General features: G+C 52.0%; 1 protein-coding gene and 1 long non-coding RNA gene across 3 annotated transcripts in view; one reads left to right on the forward strand and one right to left on the reverse strand.

The window, feature by feature from the left end:
- LOC140685244 (uncharacterized) overlaps positions 1-2898 on the reverse strand; it is a 16425-nt gene extending 13527 nt beyond the window's left edge. Inside the window, exon 1 of the long non-coding RNA XR_012058554.1 lies at positions 1103-2898. This is a non-coding gene — a long non-coding RNA (uncharacterized lncRNA). The remainder of the gene's footprint in view (positions 1-1102) is intronic.
- FAM20A (FAM20A golgi associated secretory pathway pseudokinase) overlaps positions 1-16335 on the forward strand; it is an 18042-nt gene extending 1707 nt beyond the window's left edge. The window contains exons 2-12 of one of the 2 annotated variants that reach the window (XM_072936875.1): positions 4222-4329; positions 4692-4870; positions 4986-5036; positions 5837-5915; positions 7749-7841; positions 9681-9796; positions 10832-11012; positions 11303-11412; positions 11947-12028; positions 12106-12165; positions 15703-16335. In XM_072936875.1, the coding sequence (XP_072792976.1) occupies positions 4222-4329; positions 4692-4870; positions 4986-5036; positions 5837-5915; positions 7749-7841; positions 9681-9796; positions 10832-11012; positions 11303-11412; positions 11947-12028; positions 12106-12165; positions 15703-15967 (1324 nt within the window). In that variant the 3' untranslated portion in view covers positions 15968-16335. The remainder of the gene's footprint in view (positions 1-4221; positions 4330-4691; positions 4871-4985; positions 5037-5836; positions 5916-7748; positions 7842-9680; positions 9797-10831; positions 11013-11302; positions 11413-11946; positions 12029-12105; positions 12166-15702) is intronic. The other variant, XM_030287531.4, reaches the window with a different exon arrangement.
- The last annotated feature ends 1744 nt before the right edge of the window (positions 16336-18079 follow it).

Consider the following 18079-nt stretch of genomic DNA (forward strand, 5'->3'; position numbering starts at 1 on the left):
CTGCCCACCTCCTTCCCCAGAACCCCCTTCCCGAATACCCCCTGGGCACCTCCTCCCCCGGCAACCCTTTCCTGGGCATCCCCTGCGCACCTCCTTCCCGGGCACCCCCTTCCTGGGCATCCCCCGGGCACCTCCTTCCTGGGCACCCCGTTCCTGGGCATCTCCTGCTCGCCTCCTCCCCCGGCACCCCTTTCCTGGCTGTTTCCTGGGCATCCCTTTCTTGAGCACGCCGTGCACCACAGTCTGCTGGCACCCTCCTCCTCCCTTCCCGGACATCTCCTGGGCACTCCCTTTGCGGAACCCCTTTCCCGAATATCTCCTGGGCACTTCCTTCCCCAGCACCCCCTTCCTGGGCATCTCCTGGCCACTCTTTTCCCGGGTATCTCCTGGGCACTTCCTTCCCCGGCATCCCCTTCCTGAATATCCCCTGGGCACTCTTTTCCTGGGCATCTCCTGGGCACCCCCTTCCCGGACAATCCCTGTGCCGGCAGCTTCTGGGCATTCTCCTGCTGGGCACCCCTTGCATGGTCCCTCGCTTCCTGAGCATCTCCTGCCCACCCCCTTCCCGGGTGTTTTCTGAGTATTCGTGTATGGACACCCCCTTCCCGGATATCTCCTGGACACTCCTTTCCTGGGTGCCCCTTGCATGGGGACACATTTCCCTGGCATTTCCTGGGCACCCCTTTTTTGGACCCCCCATGCATTGGGATCTCTTGAGCACCACCTTCCCAGGCAGCCTCTGTGAGTGCACCCCCTGCACAGGTATCCCTGGGCACCTCCTTTCTGGGCACCCCCTGCCCTGGCATCCCCTGGGCACTCTCTGGCCAGGCACTCCCTGTATGGGCACCCCCAGGAACCCTCTCTGGACACCCCCTCTTACGTCCCCCTCCCTTTCTGGGCAGCTCCCCTGGGCATGACAGCATGTCCTGGGGGCACCCCAGGGACCCCTGTCCTGGCACTTCCCCGCTGCCCAGGTCTGGTTTCTGGCATGGGAGCAGCCCCCACTCCTCCCATCCCCTGTGTGGTGGCTGCACAGGTGGGATTCCCAAGCTCCTGCTCTCTCCACTTCCATGCTTGTTCCTCCTGCTCCTGTGGGACTCACCCAGTGCTGGTTCCACGTGAGATTTGTTGGAGGAGATGATGGGAAGTGATAATGGAAGGAAAAGGGAATGACCTTCATGGCCTGAGCAGCAGCTGGAACCACCTGGGTGCTCAGCCAGGGTCACCCCTGGCAGGCTCTTCCCTGTCTCCAGTCAGTCTGGATCCTGCTGAACCCTTTGTCACAGCACGTGAAATCCATGGCTGGTGGGTGTGAGTACCCCTGGCTGTGCCTCAGACCCGCCTTGGGTGCCTCTTCTCAGAGCTGAGCCCTGCCTTCTGAAGACATCAGGATTTGGCTGCCAAGGTGGATGATTCCCCAGCAAAATCCTGGTGGGAATGGGGGATTGAAACCAAAGCAGCTCTTGATGGCACCATCAGAAGCCCTGGGCACTTGCTGCAGCCTCTCTTGCAGGACAGTGAGAATCTGCACTCCCCACTTTTATTCACCATGCTGTGGAAAAATGGAATTTGTGCTGAAGCCATGGCCCAAGGTTAGGCTGTGGTGTGACTGGAGGAACACGGTGATGCCATTTGTCCTTGGCTGACTTCGCTTTGCACCTCCAGGAAGGGAAGGAGGGCAGAGTATTGATTATTCCTCAGTCACTCTGAAATAAAATACATGATCCTCTAATTGGGTGAAACCTCCAGAGAGCACAGGCTGAGGTGACACAACTGCTCCTGCAAAAACCTGCCAACAACCATTGGTGCTGCACACTGGACGTGCAATCAGGTGGCACTGGCCAGAGCTGATGGATTTTGTAAGATTGTTCATTTGCTGTGGGCACGGAGCAATTTCTGCCTCAGCAGAAGCACTGCAGAGCCCTTGTCCTCTGTGATGTGGGTCCTCGTGGCACCCAGGAATCCATGGCTTTCTCTCCCACTGCATGGTTCAACCAAGCTGCTGCTGAGGGCTGGAGAGCAAAACGTCCACAGCAGCTCCACATGCAGAGCCAGGCAGCAAAGGCTCAGGGCTGAGTGCCCACGGGCATTTTCTCCTCAGCATGACAGGATGAAGCATATTTCTCTGTCACCCGTGAGTGTGGGGGTTGGCAGAGCAGCTTTGGGAGCAGCAGGACGTTCTCCTGAGTGGAACAAGCTGCAGTTTAACCCCGTTCCTGCAGCACGGCGTGGCTGCCTTCATCTCTGCAGGACATCAGCTGGGCAGGGGCTGTGCCAGCTGGAGCTGCCCCAGGACGCTCCTGTTGGGATGCCCACGGCCAGAGAGTGTCCGTGCCCTCCTCCACGGTGCTGCCCAGCCCTGCCTGCTCCCAGCACTTCAGTCAGGAGCAGCAGTTGGATTGCAGGATGCAGAACCAGCCGGAGAGATTGATGGGGATGCAGGGAGAAAACAGAAAAACAACAAAACATCCACACCTCTTCAAAACAAACAAACAAAAAAATCCCTTAAAAACTCCAGAGCTTACTTTTATCCTTGAAAGAGCAGCTTCAAGATCCCAAGCTCAGGAGGCTGGTGGCCTGAGCTGTGTCACCCCACGCTGTGCCTCCCTCCCAGCCCAGCAGAGCACTGAAAGCCAGGGCAACCCCAGGGCTATTTATAGCAGGGTAGACATGAACCCTGTTTTTATATCATTATGCCTTTTGCAGAGATCTGTTTTTTTCCAGGGAAACATTTCAGGAATCCTGAAGGAAGCGGGGAGGCAGAGAGAGCTGGATTTTGGGTTGAAAGGCTGGGAAGGGACTGGCTCAGCCTGGGCAGGGCCCATGTGGATGCAGGGCTGGGATCTGCCTCCCCTTGCATAACCACAGCATTTTTTTCCCCCTCGGTAATCCCTTGCTTGCTGCCACCCCGGGGGGAACAGCCTGTGGGTATGGCAGGCAGGAGAGCAAATATGGTAAAATATTTGGGCAGCTTCCCTAGGGAAAAATCCTGAGTCATTCCTGCCCACAGCACTGGGCTTATCATCCCTGGCTGTGGCAGGGTTAATGCCTCATTTATTAATTAAGGCCTTATTAATGCCTTGTAGCTCATTAAGGCTGTGCCTCACCTATCCAGGGGAAGGGCAGCAGGCTGGGGGGTCAAGGCACTTCTGCTGGAGCTGTTGGCAATCCAGGGGCACTTCCTTGTGCCCAGGGAATTTTCTGCCTCCTGAGCAAAGAGCTGGTCAGGGAGGGAAATGCTCCAGCTCCCTCTGACCATGCACACGTGGATTTCATGCTGTGGCTGACCCAGTCCAATGGAAAGACAAACACACTGGGAGAGGGAACAGGCTCCCACGAGCTGCACATCCGACCTGCCTCTCCAGCTCCTGGAGGTCTCCCAGGATACCGCTGTGTAGGAAATGAATTTGTGGAAAATTCTCAAAGCCCGGCAGAAGGCTCACATAGTATGTATGTGTATGTAAACCTTGAGATAGGAAATGCTGTCTTAGAAATACTGTGGAATAAGACATTATTGTGAGAAAAATAGAGCTAAAAACAAGTTTCAAAGGATAGCATTGATACACTATGTTATAAATGTTTTAAAGCTAATCATCTAAAATTACTCTTCATAAGTCTCACTACAATGTTTCTTTCATACTTCTGTTTTTCTAAATGATCTACTTTTATTTGCAAGGCTATCCTTCAAATCTTCTTTTTAGTTCTATTTTTCTCTCAATAACGTTTGTCTTATTCCATAATATTTCTAAGTCAACATTTCTCATCTCAAGGTTTACATACACATACATACTATGCAGACTTTCTATCAAACTTTAAGAATTCTCTACAAATTCATTTTGTACACCACTGGAACACCTCTGGGAGGGTTCAAGCCCTGCTCACAGCCAGATGAACCACACTGCTCAGCCTGCTTGGATGGAGAAGGGTGATGGAAAAATCCCAGCCAAAGCCCAGCTGCTGGGCTGAGCAGGGAAATAAAGAAACCAGCAGCAGGCAGGAGCCCTGTGCAGCCCCCAGGGCCATTCCTTGGCTGATAAATGCCCCGGGGCACGGTCAGACCTCACTGCTCAGGCTCTGGATGGGGCTGCCCGGGCATGTGGCACTTATCCTGTCCAGCCTCGGTTAATGTCCTACTCCTTATCAGCCCCCAGCTCGTGTTTGCTTTCACGGCTGGATCCTGGCACTTGCAGTGTAAACTGAACTTCATTTTCCCTTTCTCAGGACTGGCTGCTGCCTACATGGGCTGGACAACGTTAATGAGAAACCAAAGCTCTGTCCTCTGCTGGCTGCAATTAGCGACCTCTCAGTTCCACAGTCCCAGCCTTGGAGGTCTCCATGAAAATGCTGATCGAGTGGGGAGTTACTACCCAATTTGGGAGGCTCCTTCAAAGAAAGGGTGGGGTTGAACCTTGATTTTTAGAGATCGTGGGCAGGATGCTGCCACATGACCTCGCAGCATCCCTGCTCACCGTGAATTCGGTCACAGAGGCAATTTGTAGATTTTAGTGATTTTTCCCCCCCACAGCTTCAGGGAAAAAATTCTCTCAGAGATGCTCGGAGACTCTGACCAGCTCAGCCTCTCCCGCTGCCTCAGTTTCCCCTTACCCACCCCTCGCTCTGCTGCTGGTTGGGAGAAGGGAGGTTTTCCCACTCCTGGGCTCATTCTGACCCGCAGCACATCTCTCCCGCAGGAGGCACAGGCTGTACCGGGAGGAGCTGAACCTGACCTCCGCGGCGGTGCCGCTGCGTGCCGAGGCGGGCTGGCTGCAGTTCCAGCTGGGCATCAGCCGGGACGGGCTCTACCCCCGCTCCAGCCCCGCGCTCCGCCGCCTGCTCCGGGACCTGCGGGAGCTGCCCACCGTCAGCGCCGGTGAGCACACGGGGCTGGGCAGGGCAGGGTCCCCCCGTGCCCCCGGGAGCCTGCCGGGGCTCAGCAGCAGGAGATGGAGCCTGGCGGGCTCTGACGGCTCCTCCCGCCCTTGCAGACTACAGCCAGGATGAGAAGGCGCTGCTGGGAGCCTGTGACTGCAGCCAGGGTGAGTGTGGCATCCCTGCGTGCCATGGGCAGCGCTGGCACCCAGCCCACCGCTCCATCCTCACCTCGGCCAGGGAAACACCGAGCCAAGCTCTGCTCCCTCCCATTAACCCCCACCAGCCCAGCCGAGGCTGGGATCATAGAGCGTGAAGTTATTTCAGCTGGAAAAGCCACCTAGAATGATGGAGTCCAACCCAAGTGCCATGTCCATGCCTTTTTTAACACCCAGGGGTGATTATTTCATGAGCAGCCTGTTCGATGTGGGTGTCAGGACACCAGTACAGCACTGGTTTCGGCTGGGGAGGGAAGAAAAGTCCCCAGGGGGATGTAACAGAGGGGCTGGAGGGAAATCTCTATGGCAGAAGGGGGAGAGGAAAATAAATGGAAAGAGAGAAAAGGGAGAAGCTGGAAGGAGTGACGGGATGCACTCACGGGGCAGGAAAGCCGGGTTGTGCTGGGGATGTAACTGGGGTGTTTCCAGGCAGTTAACATCCCATTTCCAGGAGTTAACACCCATTTCCAGGAATTAACACCCATTTCCCAGGAGTTAATACCCCACTTCCCAGGAATTAACACCCATTTCCCAGGAGTTAACACCCATTCCCAGGAGTTAACAACCATTCCCCAGGAGTTAACAACCATTCCCCAGGAGTTATCATCCCGTTTCCCAAGAGTTAACACCCCATTTCCAGGAGTTAACACTCATTTCCAGGAGCTAACATCCCATTTTCTAGGAGTTAACCCATTTCCCAGGAGTTAACACCCCATTCCCAGGAGCTAACACCCCTTTTCCTCCCCAAGTGGTGAAGCCCAGCGGTGTGCACCTGAAGCTGGTCCTCAGGTTCCAGGATTTTGGGAAAGCCATGTTCAAGCCCATGAGGTAAGGCCAGCAGAGCCCCCCCGAGCCCCTGCAGGGCGGGCTGGCACCTTCCTTGGCACGGACAGCCACCCCACAGCCACACCTTCCCTCACCTGCCCTCGCTACCTGGGCTGCTGAAAGGGTCCCATTATTTTTTTGTTATTCTTGGCTGCTCACCCCATCCCAGGAGCACATATGGATAAACACCAGCGTTCCCACAGCGCTGTTGATGTTGGAAGTTCCTCAGTTCGTGGGTGCCAGGTGGAGAAGGACCTTGGGACACTTGTTCTCCTGAAGGACTGCTCTTCCCCAGCAGACGTTGGGGTTTACCTTGGTTTTCCTTGGATTCCCCAGCGTGTTTCCAAGAAACAGCCATCAAACGGGGGGTTTAAATTGCTTCTGCACTTATTTGCAGCCCCGTGGGGCTCTTCACATCTATTCCCTCTCACTTCAGTGTCCCTGTGTGAGCAGAGCAGCTGGGATCACACCCTCACCCAGGAGGCTCCAGCTCCCCTCCCGTGGGTTTCCATCCACCTCTGCCCAGTGCCCACCAGGTCCTGCAGGGCAAGGAAAGCATCCATGCCCTGCAGAGCCAGGAGGGATTTCCTGTGTCCCAGGAGTTAACACCCCATTTCCAGGAGTTAATACCCCATTTCCAGGAGTTAACACCCCATTTCCCAGGAGTTATCCCATTTCCAGGAGTTAACACCCCGTTTCCAGGAACTCCAAAAAGAGTTAACACACCTTTTCCCAGGAGTTAACATCCCATTTCCCAGGAGTTAACATCCAATTTCCAGGAGTTAACACCCCATTTCCACGAGTTAACATCCCGTTTCCAGGAGTTAATATCCCATTTCCAGGAGTTAAAATCCCATTTCCCAGGAGTTATCCCATTTCCAAGAGTTAACACCCCATTTCCCAGGAGTTATCCCATTTCCAGGAGTTATCAATCATCCCATTTCCCAGGAACTCCAAAAGGAGTCAATACGCCTTTTCCAGCAGTTAACACCCCATTTCCCAGCAGTTAACATATAATTTCCAGGAGTTAGCATCCCACTTCCCAGGAGTTAAAATCCATTTCCCAGGAGTTAACACCCATTTCCCAGGAGTTAACACCCATTTGCCAGGAGTTAATACCCCACTTCCCCGGAGTTAACACCCATTTCCCAGGAGTTAACATCCATTTCCCAGGAGTTAACACCCATTTCCCAGGAGTTAACACCCATTTCCCAGGAGTTAACACCCATTTCCCAGGAGTTAACACCCATTTCCCAGGAGTTAACATCCATTTCCCAGGAGTTAACACCCATTTCCCAGGAGTTAACACCCATTTCCCAGGAGTTAGCATCCATTTCCCAGGAGTTAACACCCATTTCCCAGGAATTAACACCCATTTCCCAGGAGTTAACACCCATTTCCCAGGAGTTAACAGCCATTTCCCAGGAGTTAAGGCTGAGCACCAAATTCCCGTGCTGCACCTAGTGGGACACTGTGTGACGGGCAGAAAATGGAATTAAATTGAGCTCCCACCTCAGGGATAGGAGAGCATCAGACCTGAGCCCTTCTCTGCCTCCAGGGGGGTGTGACAAACACCCCCTGAACCTTTCTCCTGGGGGAAAAAGCTCTTGCCCAAGCAGGTGTGAAGCCCCCAGCCGGCTCCTGTGCCTCCCCAGCCAGCTGGCAGCAGAAGGGTGTGAGCGCTGTGCCCAGCACGGTGTGTGCCACTGCGGCTCTGACCCTGCCCCAGAGTGGCCACGGAGTGGCTGTCCCTGGTGGCCCTGGTGGCCCTGGTGCACTGTCCTTGTCACCACTCAGTTCCTGGCCTGGCCAGGCTCACCCCCTGCTTTCTCCCAGGCAGAAACGTGAGGAGGAGACTCCCGAGGACTTCTTCTACTTCGTGGACTTCCAGCGGCACAACGCGGAGATCGCCGCCTTCCACCTGGACAGGTGGGGCTGCCCAGCCCTGCTCATCCTGCTGCTCCTCCTGCTGCTCCTCCTGCTGCTCCTCTGCCCGGGAGGGATGGGAAAAACAGGGAAAAGAAAAGGAGAATGAGGAGAAGGAGGAGGAGGAGAAGGAGAAAGAAGGAGAAGGAGAAGGAGAAGGAGAAGGAGAAGGAGAAGGAGAAGGAGAAGGAGAAGGAGAAGGAGAAGGAGAAGGAGAAGGAGAAGGAGAAGGAGAAGGAGAAGGAGAAGGAGAAGGAGAAGGAGGAAGGGAAGGGAAGGGAAGGGAAGGGAAGGGAAGGGAAGGGAAGGGAAGGGAAGGGAAGGGAAGGGAAGGGAAGGGAAGGGAAGGGAAGGGAAGGGAAGGGAAGGGAAGGGAAGGGAAGGGAAGGGAAGGGAAGGGAAGGGAAGGGAAGGGAAGGGAAGGGAAGGGAAGGGAAGGGAAGGGAAGGAAAGGAAAGGAAAGGAAAGGAAAGGAAAGGAAAGGAAAGGAAAGGAAAGGAAAGGAAAGGAAAGGAAAGGAAAGGAAAGGAAAGGAAAGGAAAGGAAAGGAAAGGAAAGGAAAGGAAAGGAAAGGAAAGGAAAGGAAAGGAAAGGAACCCTCCTGGCTCTCATCTGACACCCCAGCTTTGCCTTGGCTGCTGCATGAGAGCAGGGGCAGTCCAGGTTGGAAGGGCTCAGATTCTCACCTGGCTGTCAGACATTGTCCCTCCCCTGCATCCAAGTGCAGAGCTGAGCCCTGGGCACAGCCTGGGTGCCCTCCTGGTGAGGGAGGCACACACTCAATCAGCCATCAATGTGTGCTTTGGGTTGATAAACAGCAGCAATGCAGTTTTGAGCCCTCAGATAATGAGCAGTTAACCTGGCACTCCTTCCCAGCAGGGTGTGTGTTTAATAAAATCAAAATTACTCTTCTCAGAAGATGAGGGCAGCAACCTTTCTCTCCTCTGAACACCAGGGGACGGTGATCTCTGATGGTCAGGGTGGGTGGGGATCTTCAGTTTCCATAGGATAAGCAGGCCTAAATTAAGTCCTGTAGCTCAGTCAGAAAGGGAACAAAGGGAGCTGAATTCCCTTTCCAGTTCTGCCCCAACATCCTCACAGTGACTCTGCTTCACTCAGCCACCACCACCTCACCCCTGCAGCTCCACCGCCACAAAAATGAGGCCAGACTGCTTTTGTGAAGTGCTTTGTGGTTTTTAGAGCTGAAAGATGCTGGATAAAAGCAAATATTTTTTTCTCTCTGAACATTGCTCAATAAGGAACAGGCTAAATCCTGTTCTGTGCCCAATTCCCAGGAGCAGGGGGCATTACCCGAGGAGCCAAGCTGAGCATTAGCCAGTTCTCCCCGTGCTACTGACTCAGCAACCAGCAGCAGCTTCCCATTGACTGCCAGGAATGCTTTCCTGCCCCAGGCCCTGAGGTTTTTAAGAGTATTTTTGAGGAATTAGCTGGGCATGAGTGCCTCTGGAGGAGGGGGCGCCTCCTCAGCCACCTTGTACCAGGATCAACGTCTTTGCTCCGCATCAAACCAGCATTGCAGAGGGGCCTGAATGGCTGCTTTGGCCTTTGGAGGACCCTGTTTGTGTGCAAAGGGGTGGCAGAAACCAAGGCAATGTTAGGGAAAGAGACAGGAATGCTGGACAACATCCAGATTGTTCCAGTCGGCAGCTATTAAAATACCAAATACCAAACAGAGCCACATTTTGGTGGTTTCTTTGCTGGAAAGAGTCTGGGTGCAGCGATCCAAAGGCTCCTGGTTTGCTGATGGAAGGGCTGAGGGCAGCACCTGCCACCCCACTGTGCCAATCATCCCTTGGCATCACCCCTGTCCCCTCTGTGCAGGATCCTGGATTTCCGGAGGGTGCCACCCACGGTGGGGAGGCTGATCAATGTCACCAAGGAGATCCTGGAGGTCACCAAGAACGAGGTGCTGCAGAGCGTCTTCTTCGTGTCACCAGGTGGGAGAGGGCTTGGCTTGGGATGAGGGAAATTGTGTTTAAGGTCCCTTCACACCCAAACCTGTGGTGTTCCACGGTGGGAGGAAGGGCAGGGGCTGCAGGAAAAGGGGTTTCAGGACTTGTGCTGTGGTGCAGAAATGAAATTCTTGGGTTAAATGTGCACAAAGACACTGTTACAGATTCTGGAATAATTTCTGGAATCATCTACCAGATCTACTCATTTGGCCTTTTTTTCTTAACCTTTCCCTTAGGACCCAGACCATTGATTTGGCAGGTTGGCATCCATGCCATGCTTTTGGTTTTACCTTGTTTTTCCTTGGCTTTCCCAGAGTGTTTCCATGAAACAGCCATCAAATTTAAACTGCTCTGCACTCATCTGCAGCCCCTTGGGATTCCTCCCATCTGCTCCCCCTCACTCCATCCCTGCCACAAGAAATAATCACTGTCCCATGGTGGGGAAGGGCTCAGCCTTGCACCCTCCTGGAGATCACGGCCCCTTTTCCCTGTTTCCTGCACCCTCCTGTATTGTAAATGCAGGTGAACCCAATGGGAAGAAATGATGATGCCTGACTCAATTCAGAAGGCTGAATTATTTCTTTAATGTAACTGTGCTAAAATACATCAATATACTATATAAAAGGAGGACACTAAAACTACATACTGCTTTCTCTGACTTTAACACAACTCGTGATCCTCTCTGAGAGCCCAGCCCCAGGTGGGTTGGATTGGCCATCAGGCTCAAACAATCCTCACCAGAATCCAACCAAGCACTCACCCCAGGTAAACAATTCTCCAAACACATTCCACATAGGAAAAACAAGGAGCAGAAATAGAAATTATTTTCTCTTTCATTTCTCTCTGTGCACGTGTATGAAAATCCTGAGAGGGAGAGAAATGTGCTTGCCACAGTCCTGGAGATCACAGCCCCTTTTCCCTGTTTTCTGCACCCTCCTGGAATCACATCCCCTTTTCCCTGTTTTCTGCACCCTCCTGGAGATCACAGCCCCTTTTCCCTGTTTTCTGCTCTCCTCCCAGCCAGCAACGTCTGCTTCTTCGCCAAGTGCCCGTACATGTGCAAGACGGAGTACGCCGTGTGTGGGAACCCCCACCTTCTGGAAGGTTCCCTCTCTGCCTTCCTGCCCTCCCTCAACCTGGCCCCACGGCTCTCCATCCCCAACCCCTGGATCCGCTCCTACTCCTTCGATGGAAAAGAGGAGTAAGTGGGTAAATGAGGCTGCTTCCCATTTCTGCACCGCAGGGCACGGACACACGGACAGAGCTGCAGAAATTACCCAGGCCAAGGTTCAGGGAGTCCATAATCAGTGTAATAATTAGTGTAATAACCTATAAAGCCTGGGTATTGGCTGTGTTTCAATTCCAGACTCCTGCATGCACAAGGGGAGATTTATTTAGTCTTGTACATGATGAGTACAAGATGAGTTTTGGGGTATTTTTGGATCATGGCAGAAGCAGCTGAGGGTGTCTCCTTTTCTTCATCTCCTGCAGGTGGGAAGTGAATCCACTCTACTGCAACACAGTGAGGGAGATCTACCCCTACAGCAACAGCAACCGGCTGCTCAACATCGTGGACATGGCCATATTCGACTTCCTGACAGGTAATGATGGAGGGAAAGGACCTTTCCTTTCCTTTCCTTTCCTTTCCTTTCCTTTCCTTTCCTTTCCTTTCCTTTCCTTTCCTTTCCTTTCCTTTCCTTTCCTTTCCTTTCCTTTCCTTTCCTTTCCTTTCCTTTCCTTTCCTTTCCTTTCCTTTCTTTCCCTTTCCCTTTCCCTTTCCCTTTCCCTTTCCCTTTCCCTTTCCCTTTCCCTTTCCCTTTCCCTTTCCCTTTCCCTTTCCCTTTCCCTTTCCCTTTCCCTTTCCCTTTCCCTTTCCCTTTCCCTTTCCCTTTCCCTTTCCCTTTCCCTTTCCCTTTCCCTTTCCTCCCCTCCAGAGACACTTCAGAGGTGCTGCTGTCTCCCCACAGCCCCTCCAATGTGGGGGAACAGGGGATCCCCCAGTCTCCCCCCAGCATGGGGACCTTGGGCACTCCCAGCATGGCAACAAACACTCCATGCAGATCTGAAAGCAAGCTTGGGATGGTTTAGAAAATTCCCTGCCAGACAAACTCTGTCCCTCTGCGTGGCCTTTGCAGGGAACATGGACCGGCACCACTACGAGATGTTCACCAAGTTTGGGGATGAAGGTTTCCTCCTGCACCTGGACAACGCCAGAGGGTGAGGCACTGGCAGGAGGTCGGGGGGGGGGTGAGGAGGAGGAGGAGGGCAGGCTCTGAACTCTGCTTCATCCCCAGGTTTGGGCGGCATTCCCACGATGAAATCTCCATCCTGGCCCCGCTCTCCCAGTGCTGTGTGTAAGTTCCAGCTGCAGCTTCCTTCCCAGGAATGTCCGAGCTGCTGTCACTGGGGAGGTCACCCAGCCCTGCCTCCCTCCAGCAGCTCAAGGAGGACACGGCTAATCCCAGCCAAGGGGTGGGCTGGATGTTGGAGCAGAATCACAAGTGGAAAAACATCCACTGGCAGATCAGGAGATGCTGTCCAATGGATCAAACCCTTCCAGAAAGTTCTAACAGCCTGTCCCAGCCCATCAGCACGAGGTGCTCTCAGGAAGCACAGAAATCTCCATCCAAAATCCTGGTGGAGCTTTGATGCACTTAATCAAGCTTCCTCTTCTCATGGCACGAAGGAGAAGCTCATAATTTTAACCCAAGTTCCCCCTTCATTAATTCACACAATCAGCAGCTGCAAGTTAAATTTAAGAGGCAGAAGCAGCTGATCTTTCCTAGGGTTTGTTTTCAGGACATGTGGAGCTTTTTCCTCACTCTACCTGCTTTTCCTCCCCCTGGGGGTGGTAATTGCACTCTCCTCACACACCTTTAATTTCAAGAATTGTTATTTGCACTCAGCAATCCTTTTAATTTCTAATTGCAGGCTCACATGGAATCCTTCTCTTGAAATTTTGTGCAGTTTGAAATTAACTCTGCCTCTTAATTTGACCTTCATACCATAATATCCACAGGTCACATCATTCCTATTCTTCCAGATCCATCTCCCAGAAACTCCTCTTAATTTAATTCTTGTAAAAAGCAGTGGTAAGAGGACCTGAACACCATGTCATAAGGGCCAGGAACAGCATAAAAACAACTCATGCTGCCTGAGGGAGACACACAAACCCTCATTTCCCACAGGAGCTGATCAATTTGGAGTGGGAGAGCATCTAAAACCACTTGGGAAGGAAGGGAAGAGGTTTTGCTTGAGTAAACACACAGAGGCCACAGATTTCAGCCTGCCCTGACCAACAACCTGGTCCCAGCCCACCGAGCCACCTCTTTGCTCCGACACCGACTGAGCCGTGTGAGCAGGAACGCTCCTGAGCTGGGAGTGCTGGGAGCTCAGGGGTGCTGAGAGCAGGCTGTTAAACACATCCACCTCCTTCCCAGCTGAATTCTGCTCCCAGCCTGCCTTCCAGCAGATCTGAGTCTGTTTTATGTGCCTCTCCCAGCTCCCTGCCGGTCCCACACGTTGAAGCCTGCGGGTCTCCTCTCCCAGGCGAGTGGCACAAATACAGCCATGCCATGAGATGGTCCTTTCCCTGAAAGCATCCAAACCCTCCTGGAGGCACAGGCAGGCCTGGAAGCAGCCCCAGTCCGGCTGCTGAAGTGCCTGGAAGGCTCGGGGTGAAAGGTTCAGCAGTCCAGCCCAGCCAGCGGGTCACAGCCCCCGTGGGAGCGCAGCGGGGCTGGGGCAGCGTCTCCATCTCAGCCACTCTGTGCTCTGCTTGTTTGTTGTGTAACTGTTCCAGCACTCCATCAGCTGCTCCCCACGGGTCACTCCAGCCCGCTCCCCACCTCCAAGCACTGCTGGGACCGGAGCAAACACAGCTGCTGTTTACCCACAGCAGCTCCCGGGCTGGCCCTGCCTCGAAGGACAGCACACAGATGCTGGTTCACATCTGCTCTGGGCACAGCTTCCCCTGGCAGCAGCAGCAGCAGCAGCTCACAGTTGGGGTTTAAAGCTTCCTTGTCAGCCCTCACACTTGATCAATTAATTATTTTTGGTTTTTCAGGAATATTAATGTGGGAAGGTGATGCTCGGCCCTGTGGCAGCAGCACCCTCCTTCCCTTGTGCCACAGGCACGCTGCCCACACACACTCCTGGATATTGGGTATTAGATTGGATATTAGGAAAAGTTCTTCCTGGAAAGGGTAGTAAAATATACTAGTAGGTAGTAAAACACTGGCACAGGCTGCCCAAGGAAATAATGGAGTTACCATCCCTGGGATTCTTCAAATGATGTGTGGATGTGGCACTTGGGGTTGTGGTTTGATGGTGCTGCAACAGCAGTCGGACTTGATGATCCTAAAGGTCCTTTCCAACCTTAGTGGTTGTCCCCAGCACCTGGAACAGCCTTTCCAAACAGCACATGGCCTGTTGGAGCTGCAGAGATCCAGATCAACATTCCCAATGGATGCCCTGGATAAACAACAGCCTACAAACACGAATTCTTGAGCTGCCTAAAATGGACCTGACTTCACCTTTTTCCACCTGAAAATCCTGACTGGGCTGAATCCAAACGGTTCCATAAACATGGACCACTTCGTTTCCAAGATTCAAAGGGCAATAACTACAGCCACTGTTTCATTTCAGTATTATACATGCTGAAGTCAACACATTTCTGCTGAGGATTAAACAAATGATTTCAGAACACTTCATTTCATGCCCAGAAGCATTCCAAGATTGCAGGTTTTCATCCTATTTTCTGTCAAAGCAAATCACATTTGAATCTGAGTACCCCCTAAGGTGAAAAGTCATAGTTACATCAGTTCCAGGAAATATTCCCTCTTTTTGCTCAGAGTTTTGACAGAAGATATTTTCTCATTCATGTCTTTTCATTTACCACCCCCTCTGCTCCCATCTCATAAATGTCATCCTTGGGGAGATGACACCACCCTGCAGGAACCTGGGGAACTGGGTCATCTCTGACTCACTCACTACTGAGAACTTCAGGCATGTTTTTCTCTCTGCTGACAGAAATTTGCAGTATAAACACTCTGGAAAAACAAAGGAAGAAGTAGAGGTTTCTGCAAAAAAAAAAAAAAAAGTCATTACCTTCCAAAATTATAGAATACAATTAGAATAGAATTATAGCTCTTAAAATTATAAAACTTTTTTTCTTAAGTTATTTAAATTCCTTCACCCATCTCTGGTGTCAAGGAGTGTCAGAATCTGAGGTATTGATGATTCTGAGATTGTAGAAAGTCTCTGTCTTTCAGCCCCGCTGCCAAAGCAGAAGCCATAATTGGTCTGTGCTGTTTCAAGGTTGTTTATTCTGTTTATCTCTAACATGTTCTGCTGCCCTGCCGCAGCTCTGTCCTGCAGGGCAGCGTGTGGGGCTCTGCCCTCAGTGGGATGGTACAAACATTAAATACCACAAACTACCTGTGCTGGATTTACAATAACGTGCCAATATCTGTCACCTACGTTGGACAGTGTGTCCCCAGCCTGAACCAACAGAAAAATGCCAACACCACAGTAAAACATGGAGGGCATGAAGAAGGAGAAAAAGGACAAGGCACACCCAATTTCCTCCATCTTGTCCCCTCTAGACCCCTCATCTAGAATCCTAAAATTTTACTTTTGCACCCGTGCCACACTTAATTATTACTGATATCAAACACTCAGAGCTGGTAATTCATCCTGTAAGATTGAAAACTCTTTTCCATGGACAGAGATCACAGACAGTGTCTCTGGGGGCTCTGTCCAGGGGGGTTCCTGACCCCTGCCAGGGTCCCAGACCTGCCAGGGCAGCCAGAGGGAAGCCCTGGGTTCCCACAGAGGAGCTCAGCTGCTCTTGCTGGGAGGCATTAAACTGTCAATTTGGTTTTTTCCAGAATAAAGAGAACGACGTGGCTGCGCCTGCAGCTCCTGGCGGAGCCCGAGTACCGGCTGAGCGCCGTGATGAGGGAATCCCTCCTGCAGGACCCGCTGGCCCCTGTGCTCACCGAGCCCCATCTCCTGGCCCTGGACAGGCGGCTGCAGCTCATCCTGGCCGCCGTGGGGAAGTGCATCGACACCTTTGGAGAGGCCACGGTGGTGGCCAACGACACGGCGCAGCCCCAGAGCCCTGTGGCGCACAGAGCCAAGCTGGACACTTAGACAGGGCTCAGAGCCAGGGAGAAACCTGCCAGGCAAGGGGCAGCTCCAGCAACTGCTCGTTTCCACCTGCAAACACTCGCAGAGACTCAGAGGGGAAATGTCAGAAGATCAAGAATCACACCGGGCTCCTCTGCTGGTGTTTAAGCAGAGCTCCTGTGCTCAACCAGTGCTGGTGTGGCTGCAGCAGATCTTTACACCCCAAACACAGCTCTGGGGTGACAAAGCTGTGATCTCCAGATCTGGAGTTGGCTGTGCCCTTGGGAGGCTGAGGAACACCTGACCTTGGTTTGGTCTTACTAGAGAAGGACATGAACTTGACCGGAGGGTGAGGGCTGAATAAAGAGATGCCCAAGAGCATTTTCCTCTTAGCAAGTCTTTGTTCTGTGGTCAGGAGTGTATATTTGAGAAATAGCCGCCCCTGGCACAAGGCAGGGCATTGGTCCAGCTTGGGCAGAGCAGAGGGCATTGTGAGGAACATGGTAAAGGTAAGAAGACTTTCAGAAAGCTGTGAGAGCAGGCTCAGAAACAGAGAGAGCAAAAGAACTCAGAGCTCGCTACAGCTGCAGAGTCTGAAAGTAGAAAAGTTCCAATAGTACAGCAAGCAAGGACAGCAAACAATAGTTTGAGTTTTAGGCTTGGCTGAGATAGACTTTAAGACCTCAGGCACCCACACGTGCTCAGTGTCAGGAGCAGCGTCACCCCAGCCCACACTGACCTGTGCTCGTCACACACAGCCCCACAGGGCACTCAAACCACTTCTCTGACCTGCCTGAAGAGCCTGTTTGGATATAGAACACAGGCAGCTCTGTGCTGCCTTAGACCCCAAGGGAAAAAACCCAAACTGAAAAAAACATCCTGAAAATCAAACCACTCTGAGACACGGGACTGTATTTACAATTCAAGAATCCACCCATTTCTGGGGAAAACATTTTGTCAAAGTGAGGGGAATCTATCTCGGGTCATCTCATATCTTTTAAAGTAATTTTCTCCTCATAGCTTTTAAAATCATTTAGGTTGTCATAATTAGCTGGAAAATACAAATGGTATCCCAGTCTCTCCCCCTTCTCCAGGTCTGTGCATTTTGAGGAGATGCAACAGAAACTGGGGACCAAAAAAAAAGCGTGGGGACAGAGTTTTCGTGGGTATTTCAGTTTCCAGTTGACCCTTCACCTCCCAACAACAAGGTTTAAGAATAACTGGATTAGTGAAGCTCTCTGTAATAGCTTTTTCTTTTAACAATTAGGAATTATTACACTGAGCCTTTTGGCAGCCTGGGGAAACTAGTTGTGAACTCTGTTGATAATTTATCATCCTTTAGGAGGAAAAGAAAGCCAACAAAAAACACCAATCTACCAGAAACTCGTTCTAAACTAACCTTTAAGTTAAACAAAAGCCACCTACAGCACTGCAGACCTTCCAGAGATCCCCAAACCCCTCCACAAAAGCTGCCAGGCAGCATTTTAACAGGATCCAGCACCTGCTGCACCAGCAGCAGCTCATCAGCCCATGGGCTGGAATTCTGGCTGACCTAAAGGGAGCTCAGTGACACCAACAAGTGCCTGGATGATGCAAGGAGGGAACAAAGCTCATTTGGCCACAGCTGTTTGTCACTGGAGGTTGTGCTGTGCATCATTTAACTCCAAAATAATCTGATAATGCACCTGGCTCCAAACTGCAAAACCACGGGAGAGCTGCAGTTCTGATCTGACTGTGTCCTACAGGTGCCCATTCATGGGTTTGAGGAAGTTTGGAGTGTTTCTTAGTGAATAAATTCCTCCAGTATTCTGAGGCCATAAAGGTGAACAAAAACCCCACATAAACCCACAAAAACCCCACAAAAACTCACCAAAACCCCACTCCAGGCTCCTTTAGTCTCTCCCAGACTGTGGTTCAGACAAGTCCTTGCACTTCCAACAATCTCGAGAAGATTCTTGACCTTTTTTTCTCTTGGGACTTAGACATTTTTACTCTTGTGGACAGAGAACAGATGAAAATAGGAGGATTTAACTCCCTCTCAGCACTTTTGCTCTGTTGGCTATTTCTGTCCAGAACAAAAAATTCCCAAAGTTTTACCTCCCTCTACCGGTGACTTTTTGTGCTCTCCCCACACAG

Source organism: Taeniopygia guttata, chromosome 18 (assembly GCF_048771995.1).
Source record: "Taeniopygia guttata chromosome 18, bTaeGut7.mat, whole genome shotgun sequence".
Taxonomy (NCBI): domain Eukaryota; kingdom Metazoa; phylum Chordata; class Aves; order Passeriformes; family Estrildidae; genus Taeniopygia; species Taeniopygia guttata.